General features: G+C 40.5%; 1 protein-coding gene across 1 annotated transcript; it reads left to right on the top strand.

Annotated features, from left to right (window-relative positions):
- The first annotated feature begins 477 nt into the window (after window positions 1-477).
- Window positions 478-21,262, top strand: cavin1a (caveolae associated protein 1a). Its single transcript, XM_078269853.1, has 2 exons — window positions 478-1,322; window positions 18,092-21,262. The coding sequence occupies exons 1-2, from the start codon at window positions 822-824 to the stop codon at window positions 18,854-18,856; spliced, it is 1,266 nt and encodes a 421-aa protein (XP_078125979.1). The 5' UTR covers window positions 478-821; the 3' UTR covers window positions 18,857-21,262.
- Window positions 21,263-21,660: the final 398 nt, after the last annotated feature.

Here is a 21,660-nt window from a genome sequence, read left to right as displayed (position 1 = left end):
TTTTCAATCGACTTACAATAAATAATAAATAAAGGTTAAATAAAAATAAATTAAAAAAAGTCAGCCTGGCATACTAATACTTCCGGTAAATACTTTCAATAAACTGACCAAACTGAAGCAATTGGGAATTAATTAAAAAAAATATATCATATTTATAACTCTAGTGGTCACAGTGAGAACAACCCCACATTCTTCAGTGGGAATAACACAGATTTTAATACCAAGTGTATATCCAGATGGCAGTTTTGTCTTTGTGTGTTGATTGACAATCAACACATATGACATACAGAGTAAACCCAAATTCAGAGTCACATTTCAAAGTTAATTGTCACTTTTCAGTCTTTAGTATGAACTGATTGAGTGAGTGTGTCACCGTAAGAGGTGGAGTCTGGTGGAGATATGCTGCCCTGTACTTGGGGACAGATTGGGTGGAGCCCGGCAGCAGAGGGAGCTGGGGGTGTGGTGCTGGTTGAAGAAGGGAAAACTTTGACTGGGTGGTTTCACAGGGAGCAGAGGCATTTGAGTCAGGGCACACATGCCTCAGCTGTGAGAGGCCCTACTCCCCTTGGCTGGCTGGCATCCCAGAGCAGAGGCAGAGAGACAGAGAAGGCTGAGAGTGTGAGACTGAGGGTAAAAAGAAAGTTTAAGCTTAAAGTAGACTAGGAAGAGGCAAACAAGTAGTCGAGAAAGTTGTCTTAAAGAAAAGAGAAAAGGATTTGGGACTGAGTTTGGTGCAGCGTGGCTCCTGCAGGTTGTTTTTACAGTAGTGTGTTTGTATCTGTAGTGAGTGTGCAGGCGGTTTGTATTTGGAGTTGACAGCCATGGCTGATACAGATGTAAAGAAGGAGCACGCAGCCCTAGCAGAAGTGCCTTTTGATGATGATGAGGTAGCTCTGGTGGGTGCTGCCACAGAGCCGGCAGTAGATGATGATGACCCTCTTGAGGGGGTGGACCTGGTGCTGGCAACTGGTCCTGGAGGCAAGAGTGAAGCGCAGATGAACGGGGTCATGGTTCTGTCTCTGCTCGACAAGATTATTGGGGTAGTAGACCAAATCCAGCAGACCCAGAATGGGCTCGAGGCCCGACAGGAGGCCATGGAGAAGTCAGTGTCAACCATCCAAGGGGAGCTGGCTAAGTTGTCAAAGAACCACACTGGCACAGCCAACACTGTCAACAAAATGCTGGAAAAGGTACGCAAGGTCAGCGTCAACGTCAAGACGGTGCGGAGCAACCTGGAGAAGCAGGCAGGCCAGATCAAGAAGCTGGAGAGCAATGAGAATGAGCTGCTCAAGAGACGCAACTTCAAAGTCCTCATCTACCAGGTGAATACTGAGGGTCGCAGTGTGTGTGTGTGTGTGTGTGTGTGTGAGCTTGTTTTTTTACTATTTCCATCACAGGGTGGACTACATAGCGAACTATTTTTGTTTGAGAATGTTGTGGTAATGCTTTACATGTGCCTGTTAAAGTTACACTCACAGTACATGTGTTGCATTCCCCACTGCACAAAGGAAAGTTGGGAGGGGAGTGTGAAATGCACCTGAAAAGCTATCAAACCATCAGAGCAACCTTTAGACATCATCTCACCAGAGACAGTTAGAGTCACACTGTGGCTTGAGTTGACCCCTGTTAGTGGAAATGTTCTGTAGTTTCTCAGGATAGAGGATCCTGGCCAAAGCTTTGGCTCGGTGGTTTCCATGACATAAATGTCTGAATCGCTTTTTCCTCAAACTTAAATGAGGCTGTAATGTTTACGAACAATCAGACACTGCAGTGCACTATTTAGAAGCTGTTGTATGGTTTGTATTCATGCTCAGTGAGAGGTGGATTCCTCTTCTCACCTACAAAGGGAATACTAGCAGCTTCCATGGAAAAACAAAGGCAGAGAGTGACCTCTCCCACTCCACAGGACTTCATGATTACCCAATAAAACTATATAAAGACTAGTCCACTGAACTAAATAAAAAGGCCTATAAACACAGGCATGAAGAGCTACTTGAGACATAACCAACGCCCCACCTCTGAGTGCTCAGAGGGTAGATAGTTGGCAGAGTGCTGCCATGTAAGATGAAGATGTAGTTTTTAGTACAAAGATTTCTCAGTAGTGGGACACACTGACATCCATGTTGCACGAACCTGCACTTTAATACCTGAGAACACAAGTGTGAGTATTGGGACAGGGGCAAATTTATTTTAGGGAGCATGATAGCTTCTCAAACGGTTGGGACTGTGAACATCTTGAAAAGAAAACGAGATAGAATATAGAAATTAGAGATGTTCCAATACCGAATCGCCTCCGATACTGCCTAAAACGCTGGTATCGGGAAGTACTGGAATTTATGCACCGACCCGATACCACATAATAAAGCCTTAAAGAAAATCTACGTTAAAGTAGTTTATTTATGTTCTTTTTCCGTTATAACTGACTGTCAAACTGGATAATAAAAGGAAGTTCTGTGGCATTAATTGTTTGTGTTTGTTCATGTTTCACAATGAGTTTAACCTGAGCCAGACCGACAACAAAGATAGAAATAATATCACATCCATACAGGGATACTAGTATACAGCTGTTAAACATAATAAAATATATGACACACTGGTATCGGATTGGTACTCGGTATCGGCCGATAGGCAAGTTCAGGTATCGGAATCGGTATCGGGAAGCAAAAAATGGTATCAGACCATCTTTAAAATAACATAAAGGACACAATATGAATGCATGTGTGAGAGTGTGACTGACTGACGTACATTTGAAACTAGATGAGCAACTCTTTTTAGCAGGACACTGCTGTCATGTCTGGCTGGTAAAAATGCAGCATGTAGGTCTTGTGCCCTTCGATCTGGAATTTGTCTATGAACCATAAATCAACTGACAGCTCAGGAAAATTTCAGTAGTAGTTACCTTATGCACATCTCATCATAACCTCGCAATTTGCTAGCTGGAAAAGGGAGAATACTTTCTTTAAAAACCATTAGTAACAGTGAATCTGAGAGTTGCACACCTCTCGTAGTAGAGCTTACTTCAGGATTCATATTGGCAGGCAAACCTTTTCACCTCCTCCTCATGGGATGACCACTATGGGAGCAGGTTACACTATTGGCATGTAGCAGAAATCCAATCACACTAGTCCTTAATAAATTACTCTGCAAAGCAGGTGCCTCCTGCTGTTTGTGACAGTATTGCCTGGTCTACTGAAAGCCCTTTCAACTGCATGTTTGTGTGCAACTGTCAATGTAGGACACTGTACAAAAAGGATGTAAAACTTGTGACTTTTGATTGTGTTTTATCAGACACAAATCATTCTAAGTCATTTCCTGTTAGTGTTATCTCAACCGTCTAAACTAAGTCCTCATCATGTTTCAAAGCGGTTGTAAGAGCTGTAGCTTCCATGTTGCATTATCTGTTTTGGGCTCCCACGATCTATTTATTGCCAGAGGATGGCTGCATCGTGTCCAGTTTAATTAACTGACATAAAGGCTGGTCAGATATTGGCAGCATTGCAAATCAACACTGGCTCTCAGTCATGTTTCACCACTTTCCACCGTCTGTTTGTGTGTTAATGTGTTAGAGTAGGATATGTTTAAAATGAGGTTAAGGATGAGATCAGGGTTAGGATTAGAGGTTAATGGTAAGGTTACTTTAGGGTGATACCAGCTTTAACTGTAGGTTCCGTATTTTTCCTCTCCTGTCACTCTGTCTCTGCACTCTGAGAATAGACACATACTTGAGGATTTTTTAGCCTGTAAATACTTTGACAGTGATGCTTTATAATTAAACCTGCAATGATGGTGGCACGTGGGATCCCCTGACAACAGCAGGGTGTGGTGATGAGGACATGTTTACCAAATGTGCATTGCATCAGCATCAGCAGTGGCAGTATACAGACTTTTACTTATATAAAAGTAGCAATACTGAAGTGTAAAAATACTGTGTTGTATTATACTGTTATAGCTTTTTTTTTAACTTCACTTCAGTAAAAGTACAAAAGTATTAGCATTAAAAACATTATTATGCAGAATGGATCATTTCAGAATAATATATATTTGATTATATTATTGGATAATAATAATTGACACGTCAATTGTTAGCATCGCTAAAGTTGCAGCTGGTAAAGGTGGATCTAATTTTAACTACTTTATATATTGCTGGGTAGCTTAATCTATAATAATTCCTCAGAATTTATTAGTTGATTATGTTTTATATCAATAAGCTGAATCTAAGTAATTTAATATGTCAAATACATGTGGAGGAGTGAAAAGAGCAATATTTGCCTCCAAACTGTAGTGGAGTGGACGTATAAAGTAGAATAAAAATGGGAATACTCAAGTAAAGTACCTCAGTAGTACTTAGTAGAGATGTTCCGATACCGATACCAGTATCGGTATCGGCTCCAATACTGTCTAAAACGCTGGTATCGGTATCAGGAAGTACTGGAGTTTATACACCGATCCGATACCACATAATAAAGCCCTAAAGAAAATCTACATTAAAGTAGTTTATTTATGTTCTTTTTCCGTTATAACTGACTGTCAAACTGGAGAATAAAAGAAAGTTCTGTGGCATTAATTGTTCATGTTTCACAAAGAGTTTAACCTGAGCCAGACCGACGACAAAGATAGAAATAATATCACATCCATACAGGGATAGTAGTATACAGTTGTTAAAACATAATAAAATATATGACACACTGGTATCGGATCGGTACTCGGTATCGGCCGATACGCAAGTTCAGGTATCGGAATCGGTATCGGAAAGCAAAAAATGGTATCAGACCATCTCTAGTACTTAGTTGCATTCCAGCACTGCATCTCAGATATGTATCATAATATTTTTTTTAACTCTGTCTATCTACATTCATTTCAATGATGCCAGAACAAAGGTGTTGCTGTGGCCAAATAAATTCCTTATTCAAACCACAATTGTGATACTTTATTTTAGTCATTAAAGGGTGGCACTTACATTTTGGGACTTTAGAATTTGAAATGCACCTTTACAACTGCTGCATATTTCCTTGCTCATTACGTGGCGTCTTTCTGGAGTTTTAAAACAGCAAACCCTTACTGCAGTTGACCTTGCAGCAGCTGAGGGTCCAGTCACAATCAGCCTGTCATCAGAGCTCTGTGGTTCGCAAATGGTCACTCATCCAATGGAGCCCTGCTTTCAAACCCTCCCTGCATTTCTGTGCTCTGACTGTACTGTCTATTACTGTCTTATATAAAGCAAGTGTCTTTCCATTTCTATATGAGTCCACGTTTATTTCCTTTATTTCCTTTCCTTATTTCCTGTGAGTCTCATATTGCCAGGAATTGGACTATATTAGTTCAGCCTTAACTCTAATTTCCTGCTCTAGTGTTTTCTAATAGCAACAGCTGTCGAGAATAAACCTAAGCTGTTTATAGATAATATTGTGGATTTCTCATCGAAGCCTCAGGATGTAATATAATGATTAGAAATGTTGTAAATGATGGGCGCCTGGTTAGATCACCTGGTAGAGCGTTTACTCCTCGACGCAGCGGCCGCATGTTCGACTCCAACCTGCGGTCCTTTGCTGCATATCATTACACCCTCTCTCTCCCCTTTCAAGTCTAAGCTGTCCTGCACAAATCAAGGCCTAAAATGGCAAAAAATAATCTTGAAAAAAAGAAGAAATGTTGTAAATGTCCATCTAGCGTCACACGCTATTTGCAGGTATAGTCACACCTGCAAACAGGACCTATACACATGCTTTAAATGGAGAGGTGTCAGAGCAAGGGGGCTGCCCATGGACAGGCGCCCCAAGCAGTTGGGGGTGTGGTGCTTGCTCAAGGGCATTTTGGCAGTGTCCTGAAGGTGAACTGGAACCTCTCCAACTACCAGTCCACACTCTGTACTTGGTCTGTAACTTCATATTCCAGCAATAAGAAAGTTGTGCAAGCCTAACAGGTGTTGGCCTCTGTTACACATTTAAAAGATAACTAAAACAGTTCTTCGAATCAATTATTGAAATAATTTTAGTCATAACTTTCCAGTTTCTCAGCTGCCTGATGGTAGGAGAAACCAGACAGCTGCCATAGTCAGGCCCGGATTATCGATAAGGGCACTTGGGCCAGTGACCAGGGGCACCAACCATTCACAACCAGTGGGGGGGCACCACATGACACAACCTTTAACAATATTTTCCGTAAATTGTTATATTATTCACTTGAAATTGTTGAAAGACCATACATTACTCGTTTATGAACACTAATTTCACAATAATAATAATAATAATAATAATAATAATAATAATAATAATACATTCAATAAATCAATATTAAATTACCACTATCACTCCCCCTCCCCAATCTGTTAGAGTTAAGTTGGTCCACAGGTACGCACAAATGTATAATTTGGGGGATGGGGCGGGGGATTTAACAATAATCAAAAGTGGCCAGTTTAACCCCCCCAAAAATGTTATAATGATGAATGTAAAATATTAACTGTTATAAAAAATGATAAGTGGTTGGCTTTCTTGATTCAATGTAATTTGCAAGCAAAGAAAAACAAATTTCAAAGTTTTTGACCAGAGGAGTTGCTTTCAGGGCCTGTGAAATAAAGTTGGAAAAATACATATTTGACCTACCCACAATGCTACAATATATAGTATTGATTTTGGCTTTTTGAGTTAATAGAAATTTTGAATTGAGAACGTTTGAATATAGTGCTCACTGCTCATATGCCTACATGTATGTAGTTGGACAAGTTAGTAAATTACATTTGAGAAATCCCCTTGATTATGTCTGATATTTTTGCCAGGAGGACAGCACGAGTAAAGGGGGTAGTGGACAGGGTAGTGGACGGGGGGCTTTGAGGTATAGTGCCCAGGGGCACCACATTGTCTTAATACGGGCCTGGCCATAGTGGTGATACCCTGCCCTAATAGCTGAGCCTCATGCTCATCCTCAGACAGACCAGGCACATTTATGTCCAGCAATTGTCTTGGCCTTCAGCTAGCTGAAGCTGTTGTATGGTTTGGCTAAAAAACCTCAGAGGGCTCTAGCTCCATCTCAGCTCAGCCCTCCACATGTCCCAATAGGAGACTTGTATGAAAAAGGGAGTTTTCTTTGTGAAAGTAGTCCTCCTAGCACACCTTTACAAATATTACAACTGACAACAGAGCACTCAGGTTCTGTCAACACCCTCCTAAGGTCACCAATATAGGCAGATGGAGCAGGCTGCATGCTGATTCTTTCCATTCAAAGAAAAGCCACACTCCATTGGGCAGAGGGAAAACCTGGTGCCTACATTTCCCAAAATGCAACTCATCCACCGACTGTTCAGTCGGAGATTCCGAGTGTTATGCGAGTAGCAGCTAATGTAGCCTCAAGCCATTAGCCTCAAGCAGAGATGAGGTGCTACAGTGGGCTGGTTAACTCACTTCTTTCTAACTCCACACCCCCAGATTTATTTTTTCATTTTCAAATTTGTATTTTTCAACCGATGCTGACTCAAGTGACATAAATTGAGGAAAATTTGTTAGATTTTGTGCACCTCCCTGTGGAGCCACAAAAGGCTTTTTACAACTTTTTTCACATATGCAGTTGTACTTCCCAAGACCTACAAACTAACTTTGATGTGTAAAATTGGTGGAGTTAGCCTTTGAATGTCATAATCATGTGTATTTACATGCTTTGTAAATATGTGCTTTAATTAGATAGACATCTAATACTAATGCTAATGACATAATGCACATTATCTATTTAATTATGTAGATGAATCTAGTTTATGCAATGTGATAGAGTGTGTCCATCAGAGTGTGAGACAGGACTGATGTGAATCCGGAATGAGGGTGTGTTTGGCTACAGCTCAAACACAGTGATAGCCATTTGGTCAACTCCATCATGGAGATGTAAGACTTCTCAGTTACAGTCTACTTATTCCAGGCCAGCCTCGCAGACCTTCCTTCCTCAGATCACAGCCAACAAGCCTCGCCAACAGCCCCAGCCCACTATTCTTTAATAGCTTTTAACCCTGCCCAGACTACGTAATATCTCTATTCCACTTACTCTAGACATTCTGATAAAGCCAAGGCTTTTTTGGCCACTTGATCTTTCTGAATCTTTGTTTACAGGCATAAAGTTAGATCTCATTACAGAGAGGACACTTAGCCAATCCCTTGTGCACTCAACCAGCAGCACTAAGTTAGTGTTGTGATTCATCCCGCTGGCATCTCTGTGCCTCTCCTGCCAACATGTACATTTGTTTTTCTCCCTCCTCAGTGTCTCTCCCTCTGTCAATTTATCCCCTTCTATGCAAACGCAGACGTCTCATCCAGAACCAGAACCATGGGCACAGCTCATTCAGTATTTGCTACAGCACTTGTACACAATGTTGTTCTTTTCCCTTTTCCCGGGCTCGGGGAAAGATATCTGGCAGGCTCCACATTTCACTATTGCATGTCAGCTACCACGTCGAGCCAGTTCGGAGTTCCAGTGCTCGGTGTCCAATAGTTAATAGGGTTGCGGGTTGCAACACTATGACATACCTGTACAGTACATCACAAAAAAAGTCACATACAGTATGTACTATTATGAAGAAGAAAAAAAACCAATACCCATGATAAACTATTAACACTAATGAGACACAGTATAGTCTTAGTGTGAGTGAAATCAACATTTACATTCACTTTTCTGCAAAGAGTTACACAAGATGATTGACACCACACTCATGTTGGTACGTGCGCTAAATATGAGGCCACAGCCATCAATCTGTTAGCTTATTAGCTAACAGACAGGCTACATGGTGAAAACAGCAGGCCTGTTTCTGTCCAAAGGCAAAAAGTTTGCCCACCAGCAGCTCTAAATGAGCCACAATAAACCTTTAGTCCTGTTTGTTTAATCCGCATAACAACCAAAGTGCAAAAATTACTTGTTCCTGGACTATTTATTGTGCCCAGTCAAGAAATGTACCAGTTTTTGCACTGATCAAACTAACTAGATATAACATGTGAATTAGTAAGCTTTAGAGGTACCGATAGGACTAGTTGGATTTCTTGCCTTTGGATAGAGCCAGGCTTGTTGTTTCCCTTTTTCAAATCTTTGCGTTAAGCAAACAACTTGCTTACAACAGTAGCACATGTTCCGCACAGATCTCTCGTCAAGAAGGCAAATAAGTGTATTGTCGAATCAAAATGTCTAACTATTCCTTTAAAGTCAAGCTTTTCTTTTCTTCCTCTGCTTATCTCTTTCTCTCATCTTCTTTGTTTTAGCAGTGACCAAAAACATCTCAAAGCCAGAGCTATGTTTCTCTTTGCTTATATAAAGACACACTTTAAAGCTGACAAAATGTAAAGATTTAGGAAGAGGCCTCACTAAGGACTAAGGGTTGGTGTAACATAGTTAGATTGGACAGGTGTCATTTTATACACAGTACATTTGCTCTCTGTTGTACTATATGAGATTGAATGTATAACACTCTGTGGTGTGTGTGTGTGTGTGTGTGTGTGTGTGTGTGTGTGTGTGTGCGTGTGTGTGTGTGTGTGTGTGTGTGTGTGTGTGTGTGCGTGTGTGTGTGTGTGTGTGTGTGTGTGTGTGTGTGTGTGTGTGTGTGTGTGCATGCGTGCGTGCGTGTGTGCGTGCATGTGTGTGTGTGTATCTGGGATATAGGAGGTGGATTAGCTAGTGTTACTGTAGCCTTTCTTGTGCTCCTGCCATTAGGATATACAGTTGGTACAGCAGAAAGAGGATCCATGCTGTCCTAACACATGTGTATGTTGTTGAGTTATTTAGGGAGGGACACAAAGTATGAGTTTTTGCTGCACATCATATTTTTTCTGCTTTTACAATCAATCCTCGCATTTATTGTGTACTTGAACTAGAACACTGGCCTGATCTCAGGCCCCAGCTGCCTTTCTGTCTCACCAACATCCCCATCCCACAGCAGCAGACAGTATTCACCAGCCGGGACACTAATCAGGTCAACCCTCGCTTTGAACAGTTGTAGTTTTCATCTTGGCCAGCTATCAGAAATGTGTCCTCATACCACATCACAACTCGGTGGAAGCTGCTCCTCCGTGCTATTTATTCCAAGATGTGTAGGCACACCCTTCACCTACAAGGCCGCAGCCAAAATAAAGAGTTGGCGAATTATCTGAGTTGGTGTATTAAGGGAAACTGCTACAGTGTGTGTTGATTATAAATACACCAGCAGCAATGCAATGGAATGGCGTAGTGTCTGGTTTCATTGAGTGGGTCCGAATTTAGCAATCAGCACCACCAACTGATCGATTAATTGCATTATATACGTGTTTGTGTGGGCTTATTTCCAGATAAATGTGCATGTGTTTGACTATGTAGGCTTTGCTAGTTAATACTGTATTTTGTATGCTACTGGTATAATAACTGTTGCCTTATTTTTACCATTAATTGGTTATATAATTCTCTGGGCGGGCAAAGCAGAGAAAGGGGAGGTAACCTTGCCCCTTATGAGCTCATAAGGAGAAGATTCCAGATCAGCCCATCTGAGCTTTCATTTTCTCAAAGGCAGAGCAGGATACCCAGGGCTTGGTTTACACCTATCGCCATTTCTAGCCACTGGGGGACCATAGGCAGGCTGGGGGAATGCATATTAATGTTAAAAAACCTCATAAAGTGACATTTTCATGCCATGGGACCTTTAAAGCATTTCTTTATTTTAGTAACACAAAAAGTTGCTGTTAAAGCAGCATCCATACATTCACTATTAATATAAGAAACTGTTATTGCTGTAACCTAGGAGGTTGCGTGTGAAAGCAAAGTCTGGTATGTTCAAACCTTCAGTATGAAGTGCAACAGTCAGGTTACCCTGGATCCTGGTGGTGGCCTATATTTTCCACTGCTGTGGAGCAGTTTGCTGTTCTTGTCACTGGTATGTGAGTTATAGTCCGTCACTAGGAGCGTGCCAGGTTTTGGGTACCCTTGGGATTCGATTTTGCATGCACATGGATGTTTAGGAAGATAAATCTATAAATAATAGAAATTGTGCTCCAAATATGTTATCATTGTGAGAGGCAAACTTTGAAAGTGAAACATATTCACCTTTTTATTTCTTCAAATACACAATTTTGTTTATAAGGTATACTACACATTTTCTAAAGGAAGGAGGTATTCATTCAAGTTTTGGAAAATATTGTTAGCATTTCACATTATTAATCCCACAATAGATCTGTTAAAAATAACAAGGGATTGTCTCAGTGCAAGTTAATACCAAGACAGCTCAGACAGTAGCTCATGTTAGATTAAAAATGGTGCACACCTGCTCAACAAAGAGAGAATAAAGGCTGTACAGCAGTCAGTTTTTCCATCTACAATGTCCCAGTGGCTTTATTCAGTATCACACAAACAACAGCTCTATTCAGAACAAAGCAAAGCAGTGTGGGTGATTGGCTGGTTGCCTTCCTTCTTGTTCCCCCAGCTGTCATTTTCCAGGAGTTATTTGTCATTAATCATTAAATTGGCCTCATGTAATTCAGTAGTTATAGTTTCCTATAGCTGGGCCCAGTACTGTTTAAGTTGGCAGCTTATTCATGTATACATTATCCTGTAAGTGGTAATATGAACAATGAATACCTTCTTTCTCTTAAATAAAATATTGAAATAATAAAAAGAATCTTCATGTTAACTGCAGCAAATTGATGTTTGTGCCTAAACTAGTTCCAATCTTCAAAGCACATTAATTGTTCAATTTGGCTGACTAGCCCTTTTGTGTCATACAGAGCGAGGGATGGTTATATAACATATTCCAGCACTGTAGCTGCCAGATCACACAGATACTTAAAATGGAAAAATACATTTCCATCTTTGCATGGGATTAACCCTGGGATTCCATTGGTCTCAGAGGCGTGGTTGTGGAAAGGCTGAGCTGTGGAAAAGGGCTTCCCCCTTCAGCTCTCTGTGTGTGAAATCACAAATCACTGTGACAGAAAAACCAAAGACCTCCCTTCCTGTGCTGTGCACTGTAACATGACATTGCCGTGTTGGCTATGTGGTACACAGAGCCCCTCTCTTGTCTATAGACCTAGTGGGATTGGTTTCTAATATTTCCATTACCCACAGGACGCTTAAACGTGGCACCATCAGAGTGGGTTGTTCTAAAATGGGATAAGAGAGCTTCATGAAACAGAATTTGCATTGTGCCCTCAGTCATAAGAGTCACCCCAAAATGCCTGAGGTAGCAGGTGGCTGGACCAGTCCTCTGTGAATTGTTTGAGCCTTATTTAGGAGAGCGTGGGAGGCATCAATATTAATGACCAGAGTACATTAGCGTTCTTATTTTAGCCCCCGAGCACTCTGTAGGGATCAAAGAATCGCGATTCAGGCCTCTGCAGGGCTCTTACACGTGAACTTCCACCTCTGTTTCATGTCAATCTCTCACTTGGCCTTCTCCCATCCTGGGTGGGCACAAGGGTCAGTGATATCACTCATTGTGAAAGCTAAGTGCACAGCTGCAAGGACTGGACAGGATCAGACAGCTGCTGCTGTGACTCACCGGAGAGGCCTTTCATCGCACTGCCTCAAAAGGAATGGTGTGTGTGTCCATGTGTGCGTTTATCTGTAAGCGAGTTAGTTGCTAAGTGTCTGCATGCATTTAGTTGAATCAGGAGCATGAATGTTGATGTGCATGAATTTGCCATCTAAACAGAAGTCAATCTTGCTGCTCTTTCTAACCTTCCTGTGTGAGTGTGTGTGTGTGTGTGTGTGTGTGTGTGTGTGTGTGTGTGTGTGTGTGTGTGTGTGTGTGTGTGTGTGTGTGTGTGTGTGTGTGTGTGTGTGTGATATAACATGTGAATTAGTAAGCTTTAGAGGTGCCGATAGGACTAGTTGGATTTCTTGCCTTTGGATAGAGCCAGGCTTGTTGTTTCCCTTTTTCAAATCTTTGCGTTAAGCTAAGCAACAGTAGCACATGTTCCGCACAGATAGGTGGGATATTCATATTATTATCTAACTCTCGACAAGAAGGCAAATAAGTGTATTGTCGAATCAAAATGTCTAACTATTCCTTTAAAGTCAAGCTTTTCTTCCTCTGCTTATCTCTTTCTCTCATCTTCTTTGTTTTAGCAGTGACCAAACACATCTCAAAGCCAGAGCTATGTTTCTCTTTGCTTATATAAAGACACACTTTAAAGCTGACAAAATATAAAGATTTAGGAAGAGGCCTCACTAAGGACTAAGGGTTGGTGTAACATAGTTAGATTGGACAGGTGTCATTTTATACACAGTACATTTGCTCTCTGTTGTACTATATGAGATCGAATGTATAACACTCTGTGGTGTGTGTGTGTGTGTGTGTGTGTGTGTGTGTGTGTGTGTGTGTGTGTGTGTGTGTGTGTGTGTGTCCTGCATAGAGTCCCCCCAAAAAGAGAAAAGTACTTAAAATGTAGATAGATATTTAATTTAGATGAATTAATTCATATAGGTCTATAACATGTATTTTAGGTAACAGTTATAGATCTTAGTGCAATGTTTGCTAAATAATTGCAAATTTAAATTGAACCCTGCACAGCCAATTTAGCATACATTTTTGATTGACAGGCAATCTGACTTGTAATAATCCTTCACATATGACACAGACACAGACACATTATTTTATTGACACTACTAATTGTTTACATCATTGTAGGTGACAAAATATTTTAAATAAAATAGGAATATTGGAGCAGGTGGATTAGTGCAGGTCTTGTACAGTAACAGCAGATAGAGAGACAGAGAGGTTGATGGAGAAACGCCAGCAGCTTTAGTCAGAGCTGCTGGGGTAACAGTCAGTGGTTAAATTATCCCAGAGCCCCGGTATGAGTCACATTTTGAATATAATATTTAGACAATGACAAGCTTTGCTGTTGTTACATGAACACCATCAATTTAAGATTATCAATAAGGATTACATAATTGTCACCACAGGTTGAGAAAATTCACCAAAGCCGGAGGCACTGCTGAACTATCACAGATCTTACTAATGTCTGTTTCAACATTTCTGTCTCAGTTGTTTTTCCTCGATAGGTAGCAGTCTTAGCTCCTAACCAAAATATTTCCCCTCAGTCTGATAGGACTTTTTAATTGCGTCTCCTGAGTTGTGCCTCCTTCTGAAAGACGGCTCAGACAGTTGTTGGCTTGTCCGAGCAAATTACACACACACACACACACACACACACACACACACACACACACACACACACACACACACACACACACACACGCTCAGAGCGGCGAGTTTCCATGAGTTATGTGCACGCCACTCTTGGAGGAAAGAAACATTAGCAACAGACCTCCTTTTCATTGAGGAGAGCACACATACATTCAGTCACCATTCCCCTGGCACCTTTCAGTAATAGCACACACAGAGTACCGACTTTTACATTGCTGGTAAGTAGGAAGTGAGTGGAAGGTAACGCAGGGACACTAATGGACTTTATTTCGTCTTCCTCAAGCTCCCAGTCTCCTGCTTTGTAATCACAAAACCCAAACAGGGTTTGCTAATGTTATCACAATTTCCACAGAAACAGTGGGCTGAGTCAAGTTTTCAGAATGTAAACAACAAAATGTGCCAACATGCAAAGTCTCTGTGTTTTTTTTCACTGGGAAGTTTAATAAAAGATTGAAACATTTAAAGATTGTGACTAAAATATAACTCTAATAGAGCTAGACCCATAAATCGGCTGATATATTGGTGTTGGTGAAAAGTTTGGCCAATAAGTACATTTCCATGGATCAAAAGATTACAGCTTTACAAGTTCATGATTGAGAAACCTGTTCAATCCACCAAACAAGACCTTTAAAGTCTTTAAAAAAAAAATCCTTGAGTAAGTTCTGTATGAAAATCCTTTGCCATAGAGTGCTTTGTTTTCCATCAATTTTAAGGTTCAAGGAGTTTCTAGATGCATTAGCAAATTGGGCAGTGAAAGTCTGGATTTAGCTGTACATAGCTTTAGTTAGGTATGGAGCTGACCTGGATCCTGGATCATGTTGTAGTTTCACTGTTATGTATGACGTCAACTATTCCTAGGATGCTGTTTTTTGTTGGCTAACAGTTTGATGGAAAAAAAAATTGTGTCTGCATTTCTATGCGAGGGTGGGTGTACACGTGTCTGACAGCATGATTACTTATACTAATGCAAACTTATGAATTGTATGTGTTTATACACAGAGGCTGTCTTTCCTAAGGGCTGTTGAACACAAAAGATGCACCTATATATATTTTAAATGTAAGATCAACACCCTGGCTTTCAATTTTAGCCCACCAGCCAAACTCACCCCACAGCAGCAAACAAGTTTTGCCAGGCTCGTATGACATCATCTGAACAGCCACTTAGACAGCTATTAAGTATTTTTTATGTAGCCAACTTTATGTCACTGTGAGTCCACATGTTTACTGTGTGTGGGTTTATCTCTCTTCACAAAGTTCTGATCACATTTCAGGACTTTGTGGTAGGGTTACGTGCTCATGTGCATGTGGGTTGTTTTGTGCTCGAAAATATCTCAAATCTCTCATTAATGTTATGATTGCAGTTCAGCCTCACTTTTCTCTGTGTGCATGTCTGCAAAGCAGGTTCAGTATATAGTTTCATTTAATTGTAATACACTCATGTTGCTGCATTGTTGTAGAGATGTCAGCTGTTTATGCAGCTAAACTGTACCGTCCACCAGAGACAACATGAGCAGGTGGTTGCCATGGTGACAGAGTGCTGTGTTTATTTGTTGCTGTGCGGGAGAGCAGGGTGTTGTGTGGTGGGGGTTGTCGAGTAGTACTGAACGCTGCAGTGGCTGGCAGCCAGAGTAGATGGAATCCAGTGAGAGGCAAAGGCCAGCCCAAAATAAATCCATCCAGAGCAGGTCGGCCAAGCCCACACCATACACTGCACCAGATAAGGAGGCAATGTTCATTTTATGATAGGATCATATGGCAATATTTGAACTGCCCATGGGAGATGTGGCGAGCACATGATCTGACAGGTGTTTGTCTTTCAGAAGTTCGATATCAGCACTGGAATCCAATTTTACTATAAATATTGCACATTGACATAACACCGCAAAACCCCCCTGGTTAAGTTGTTTGCTCCAGTTTTTAAACCTTTATTCTACTTGAAAACATTGATATTGACAGTAACAAACCAAGATATGTCTCGATGGACTTCTTCAGACTACCTTATATCCCTCACTTAAGCCACATGCCACCTCCTGGTGTGTTGCTCTCAGCTGTCAGTCAGCCGTGCTGTATATCTGTTTCTGCAGGAGATTCAGTTTGCATGTGGCAACGGGCTGACAACAATTTCTTGACCTCATATCTGCACTGGGTCAGTATTGGACAAAACTAAACTCTCAATTTCAGCATGAACACGTCAAACCACATTTGCCTTTAGCTTTGGACTAAAATTCAGATTGAGAACCCTCTACTCAAACCTGCTAATATATAAAAATGATCTGCACTGTGAGCCCATTCACATGCTGGAAATGCTCATATAGGGTGAAGACACCTAAAGATGCTTTCATATTCTTTCATTTTTCATAATTGAAGTTGCAAGTATTTGCATAGAAGATCTGCTTACCCTTAAATATTTTAACCAAAGATTTTACATTACATAAAAGTCTAAATTCTGTTTTAGAGGCATTTCTACCCAGATAAAAATACAATTTGGATTCTTAAAATGTCCAGTGGTATTCTGTATTATATGCCACATTTTAAAGCAATTAAAATTGTAAATTAGCAGCATCAATACAAAATATCAGTATCAGTTTCTGCCTGTTATAAACTACGTACTGGTCTAACTCTAGTTCCCGGAGTATGGATGGATGGCCGAGTAACTCTTGCTCAAATATATATATTACAATGTCACAACATTGAGTGTATCTACAGGGTCAGTGAAGATGGCGATGGTGGATTAGATTCAAAGAGAAGCAGTGAGGTGTGGCACTAAGGTGCAGCAGGGTGGGACGTCTAATCCCTCTTGGGGACACAGACATGCTGTTAGGGGGTTAACATTGTTAGCATAATACTGCTTCTCCCTGTGTGGATATCTGGTACCACACTGTCAGTGTCCTGCCACGCAACATGGAAATGTGGTTGCTGCAGTACTGATTGATTGGTGGCTGTCAGCAGTAACATTATGGGCACAGTGTGGTAAAGTAAAAGACTAGGAAGGTAGTGAAAGAGGAAGTGTAAACTTGGGCAATTGGTTTTACAACTTTGGGCAACTTTCCTGTAGCTACTGCCGTATGCAGAACAGATAGTAAGGGCCTACCTCTGGGTTTATACATGTTTGACCAGGTGTGAAACGGCTGCACTGTTGTGCTGTACATTATATAAAAACCAAACTGAAACTTTACTAACCACCAAGTCTTTCCAGTGAAGTGAAAGCAGCATCATAAATCATAGAACATCTATGATTTATAGATAACACATAATTTTTCCAGACATCTTTTTATCTAATATAAAATCACCATCTTTGTTTACTGTTAGATTTTACTGAAAATTAGGCCTTTAAGTCACAATAAAAGTGTAACAATAAAGTATTTATAGAGAAATTATAGCAAAACAGCAGGAAATACACCTGTGGTTAGATGTAACAACTTTAGTTTCAATATGACTGTGGAGCTGCAGATAATTTCTTTTAAGCCCTATAGTTAAATTTTTAGGGATGTGATATTGAGTAGCCTGTGATCACACCAGCCTGTGTATCATATTTCTAAGGCTTGAAGTGTAAAATAACTGGGTGTAGCCATAATGGCACTTGATTGTTGGCATATGATTGACACCACTAGATGGCACTCTACACCAGCTACAAGCAGTGAAACGCTGTGTGCACTGAATGTTTAGATGACACATGAATCTGAGAATTATCATGCTCATATTTCCAAAATACTTTTTCACCCAAAGGCCATTAAATTAAGCTGATCATTTTCACATGACATAATTTTCACATGACATCAATGACATTTAATGAAATGTCATAATTTACATGAATCAAATAAACTCAGTGTAGCACCATGTCTGATAATATTTTAGTAAATGCCAAATGTGATTCAATTCTTTGTGATTCCTTATTAAAATGCTTCTGTGGCTTAATAGTCTTCTGTTTTTCTGATCCTTCCTATTTTGCTCCCTCAGGACAAAGTGAAGCCACCGAAGACATCCAAATCCAAGACAGCAGAGACAGAAGTTGAAGGCATAGCCGTGGAGGGCCTTGAGCAGATACCTGAGGGACAAGAGGGACTCCCAGTCAATCTCAATTCAGATGAGGAGGTGGAGATTGAGGAGATTATCGAGGAGTCTCGTACCAAGCGCCTCCAACGCACCACCAAGCAGCAAGTGGACAACATAAAGAAAGCCTTCTCCAAAGAGAAAATGGAGAAGACCAAATTAAAGACAAAGGAGAACTTGGAGAAGACCAGGCAGAGAACCCGTGAAAACCTAGAGAAGACAAGACAGAGAACCCGTGACAACCTGGAGAAAACCAAGCACAACCTGGAGAAGAAGATGGGCAAGCTCGGGACCCGCATGACCCCCAACATAGAGCGCAGGGCAAAGATGAAGACCTCCAAAGAGAAGGCGAAGAAGTCCCTCACTCCCGACCACACCATCTACGCTCGCTCCAAGACCACTGTGTACCGCGTCCCCCCCTTCACCTTCCATGTTAAGAAGTTCCGAGAAGGTGTGGAGGAGGTGGTGCAAAACACAGAGATGGTGGAGGTGACCGACGCTGAGGGCCAGTCAGCGGGCGAGGAGAATGGGCTGGGTGTGCACGTAGAGGTGGAGGAAGGGGAGCTAGTGCGTGTAGACAGCCCAGAGATGGAGGCCCTGTTGCAGGTGACTGAGGACTCTCAGTTGGTCAGGGTGGAGCCAGACCTCCTAAAGAAGGCCCAAAGCGAATAGAGTGTCTGCAGGGCTGTGAAATGAGAGATGAAGGAATGAAGAGGGGATTAGAGTTTAATCACATGGACACAATATTAGTCGTGTATAGGGTCTTTCTTCACGTGATCACAATCTATGACATCTTTTGTTTTCGGCTTTCTTTTTATTGTACCCAACAGGGATGACTTTCATATTTGCTCCTCTTTAGCATACAAATAAGAAAAACAAAACAAAAAGAAATTAAGCTTTTGAAACATGCTGCAGGCTGACTGGTTATTCTAGACTTGTATGTTTATGCTATTTGCTGTTTATTGTTGGTTTGATAGATTGAGTTGCTACAAGAATAGAAAACAGTCTAAATAGTCTTTGTTATTGAGATGTAATGTATAATTTAATATTTGCCTTGTATGATATGCACATTAGCAGGTATCTAACAGGAAGTTGTTGACAGGATTTGTACCTTAATCAATGGTTTTAGTGATGTAATGTGCACTAATGAAACAAAAAAGAAACAAGTAGGCAAGGTATAGGTCTACAGAAGAAATAAAGAACAGGAGGAGAGTAGACGATTGGGAATGGACTAAGAAAATCTCTTCCTCAACTAAAGACTTTACAAAAACTTTACCCCTGATGTGCAAATTATGTACTGCTATAGACACTCAGCCATTGTGCTAAATGTTACAATATAATCTAAATTACTGAAAATAGAAGCATAATGTCTGATAGATTATTTGGAACATTAAAACACTGACAAATTCAAAAATAATGGGATAACATTTCACTGGAATTTTACCTTGCACGATTTCATGTGACAAATACAATTTATTAATTGAATATTTAAACACTCACATTGCACAACAATAAACGGCTAAAGTTACTGTTGTGAACAATTATTTTAAGACCTATCATTTTACCTTTTTGAGGACAAGCCTGCAAGTCATATGTTGTATGTACATTTTTTGAGCATTGATAAGAAAAAAAAAGACAGAGACAAAGGATCATGAAGCCTTAAAAGAATCAGTAGTCCACCACAGTTGGTATATTTACAATACATGCTTGAAAACTTGCTTGACCATAATTTACTGTAATATTTTGATGCATACTCACCATGCTACATGTGTTGCATCTGGACATGTTGAAGGGCCCACTCAACAACTTCCACATAGCACATATCTGCACAGAGGAGAAGACAAAGACTTTATCACCATGGTCACAACTCACCAAAGTACAATTGCACATCCCTATTACATTTTCTCAAGGTAATTGCTCGCAGAAAAATTATGATCTGAAGAGCAAGACTGACTACGTAACATGTAGAGATGCAAATGTCATTCTAAATGCAGTCACAGTGAGACAGCCATGACCAAGTAGTTATGAATGGCATGACACTTTAATAAATGTCAGAACATCATGATTTGATCAAAAGGTTTTTTGTTGCAATCTTGTGTACTTCCTCTGAATTATAAAATGTTTACACTGATGAAAAAAAGCTGTCTGACTATTTTAACTTAGAGAAGATGAGTGTGGAGGATAAGAGGAAGCTACTGTGATTAGATGGTAATTTTTTAAGCCTAAATAAACTGGGAATTCAATCGTTGCCACTTCTGATCATGAAGGCAACCATACAGACTGGACAAGGAGAGGGTGAATGTATGGCTTTCATTTTTGTCCCTATAGACTGTGTGCGATCTTGATGTGGTGCAGGCATGCAGAAGCTCACTGTGTAGTATGAAGAACCATTAAAATAATCAATGGGCTGGGGAATGCAATTAAGGAGAGTGCTCCCTCAGAGCCCTGAGCAGGATAGAGAACAGTGAAGACAGAGTGTGTGTGTGTGTGTGTGTGTGTGTGTGTGTGTGTGTGTGTGTGTGTGTGTGTGTGTGTGTGTGTGTAGAGTAAGTATGTGCATACCATACAGGCTACCCACACTAATATCTTGGTGAAACTTCAGGTCTATGTCTACATCAAGTGCAAATTTCAAAAAACAAAGGAAACAATTGCAGGTCTGTGACATCACATAGACATATAAATACCATAGTCTTATATAGGCTAATATATAATTATATCTTTTTAGTGATTTTTTTTTTTAAACAAAAAACATCTTCAATGTTTTGCACATTAAACATTAAAGCATTTGTAAGATATTGGCACCCCACAAGTGTTTTTTTTTTCAACCATGTACTGTATATTTTTGCCTTGTTTTGACCCAGTGGTTATTAAAAAAACTGAACCAGCATGCTATTAGCGGGAGGTATCATGCACAGCTCACGGCATAAAGAGATATTTTCATTTAGAAAAATGTTGCAACACATGTGACACACGCTCTTGGTGTTATTGATTTATACTCAAATACTGAAGTTTGCCATTTATTTTGTGTTTAAGGCCCCTTTTGCCACTTCAATATTAATAAAAGCTTATGGAATAATATATACTGCCTATATTTTCTCGAATTTTATTTTTATTTTGTATAGTTGATTACACTGTGTGTGTGTGTGTGTGTGTGTGTGTGTGTGTGTGTGTGTGTGTGTGTGTGTGTGTGTGTGTGTGTGTGTGTGTGTTTGTATGTTTTATTATATTTGTTCACCTACTGTGAGTGAGAGGAAGCTTAATTGTAACCTCTTTGACTAATATCAAAAGGGGTCAATACTGAACAGCACTGGTGTTATTAAACTCTTGATGACGTCAACACTGCCAGTAACTCAGATGACTTCCAGGCTCGCTGTTCTGTTGAACTGCTTTGCCTCCCTCCTCAACAGAAGGGCGCGCTGGCCTACTCTGTGGTCCACCCGCAGGGAGGGTTTGCCTGCGGGAACAGCGCAGTTGCG

This window comes from Sander vitreus, chromosome 15 (assembly GCF_031162955.1).
Source record: "Sander vitreus isolate 19-12246 chromosome 15, sanVit1, whole genome shotgun sequence".
Classification (NCBI taxonomy): domain Eukaryota; kingdom Metazoa; phylum Chordata; class Actinopteri; order Perciformes; family Percidae; genus Sander; species Sander vitreus.
This window is presented reverse-complemented; position numbering and strand designations above follow the sequence as displayed.

Bases quoted from the DNA above. Each gene is read 5' to 3' on its own strand.
- cavin1a (XM_078269853.1), top strand. From the start codon at position 822: ATGGCTGATACAGATGTAAAGAAGGAGCACGCAGCCCTAGCAGAAGTG. The intron at 1,323-18,091 runs GTGAATACTGAG...TTGCTCCCTCAG, and splicing joins TCAAAGTCCTCATCTACCAG to GACAAAGTGAAGCCACCGAA.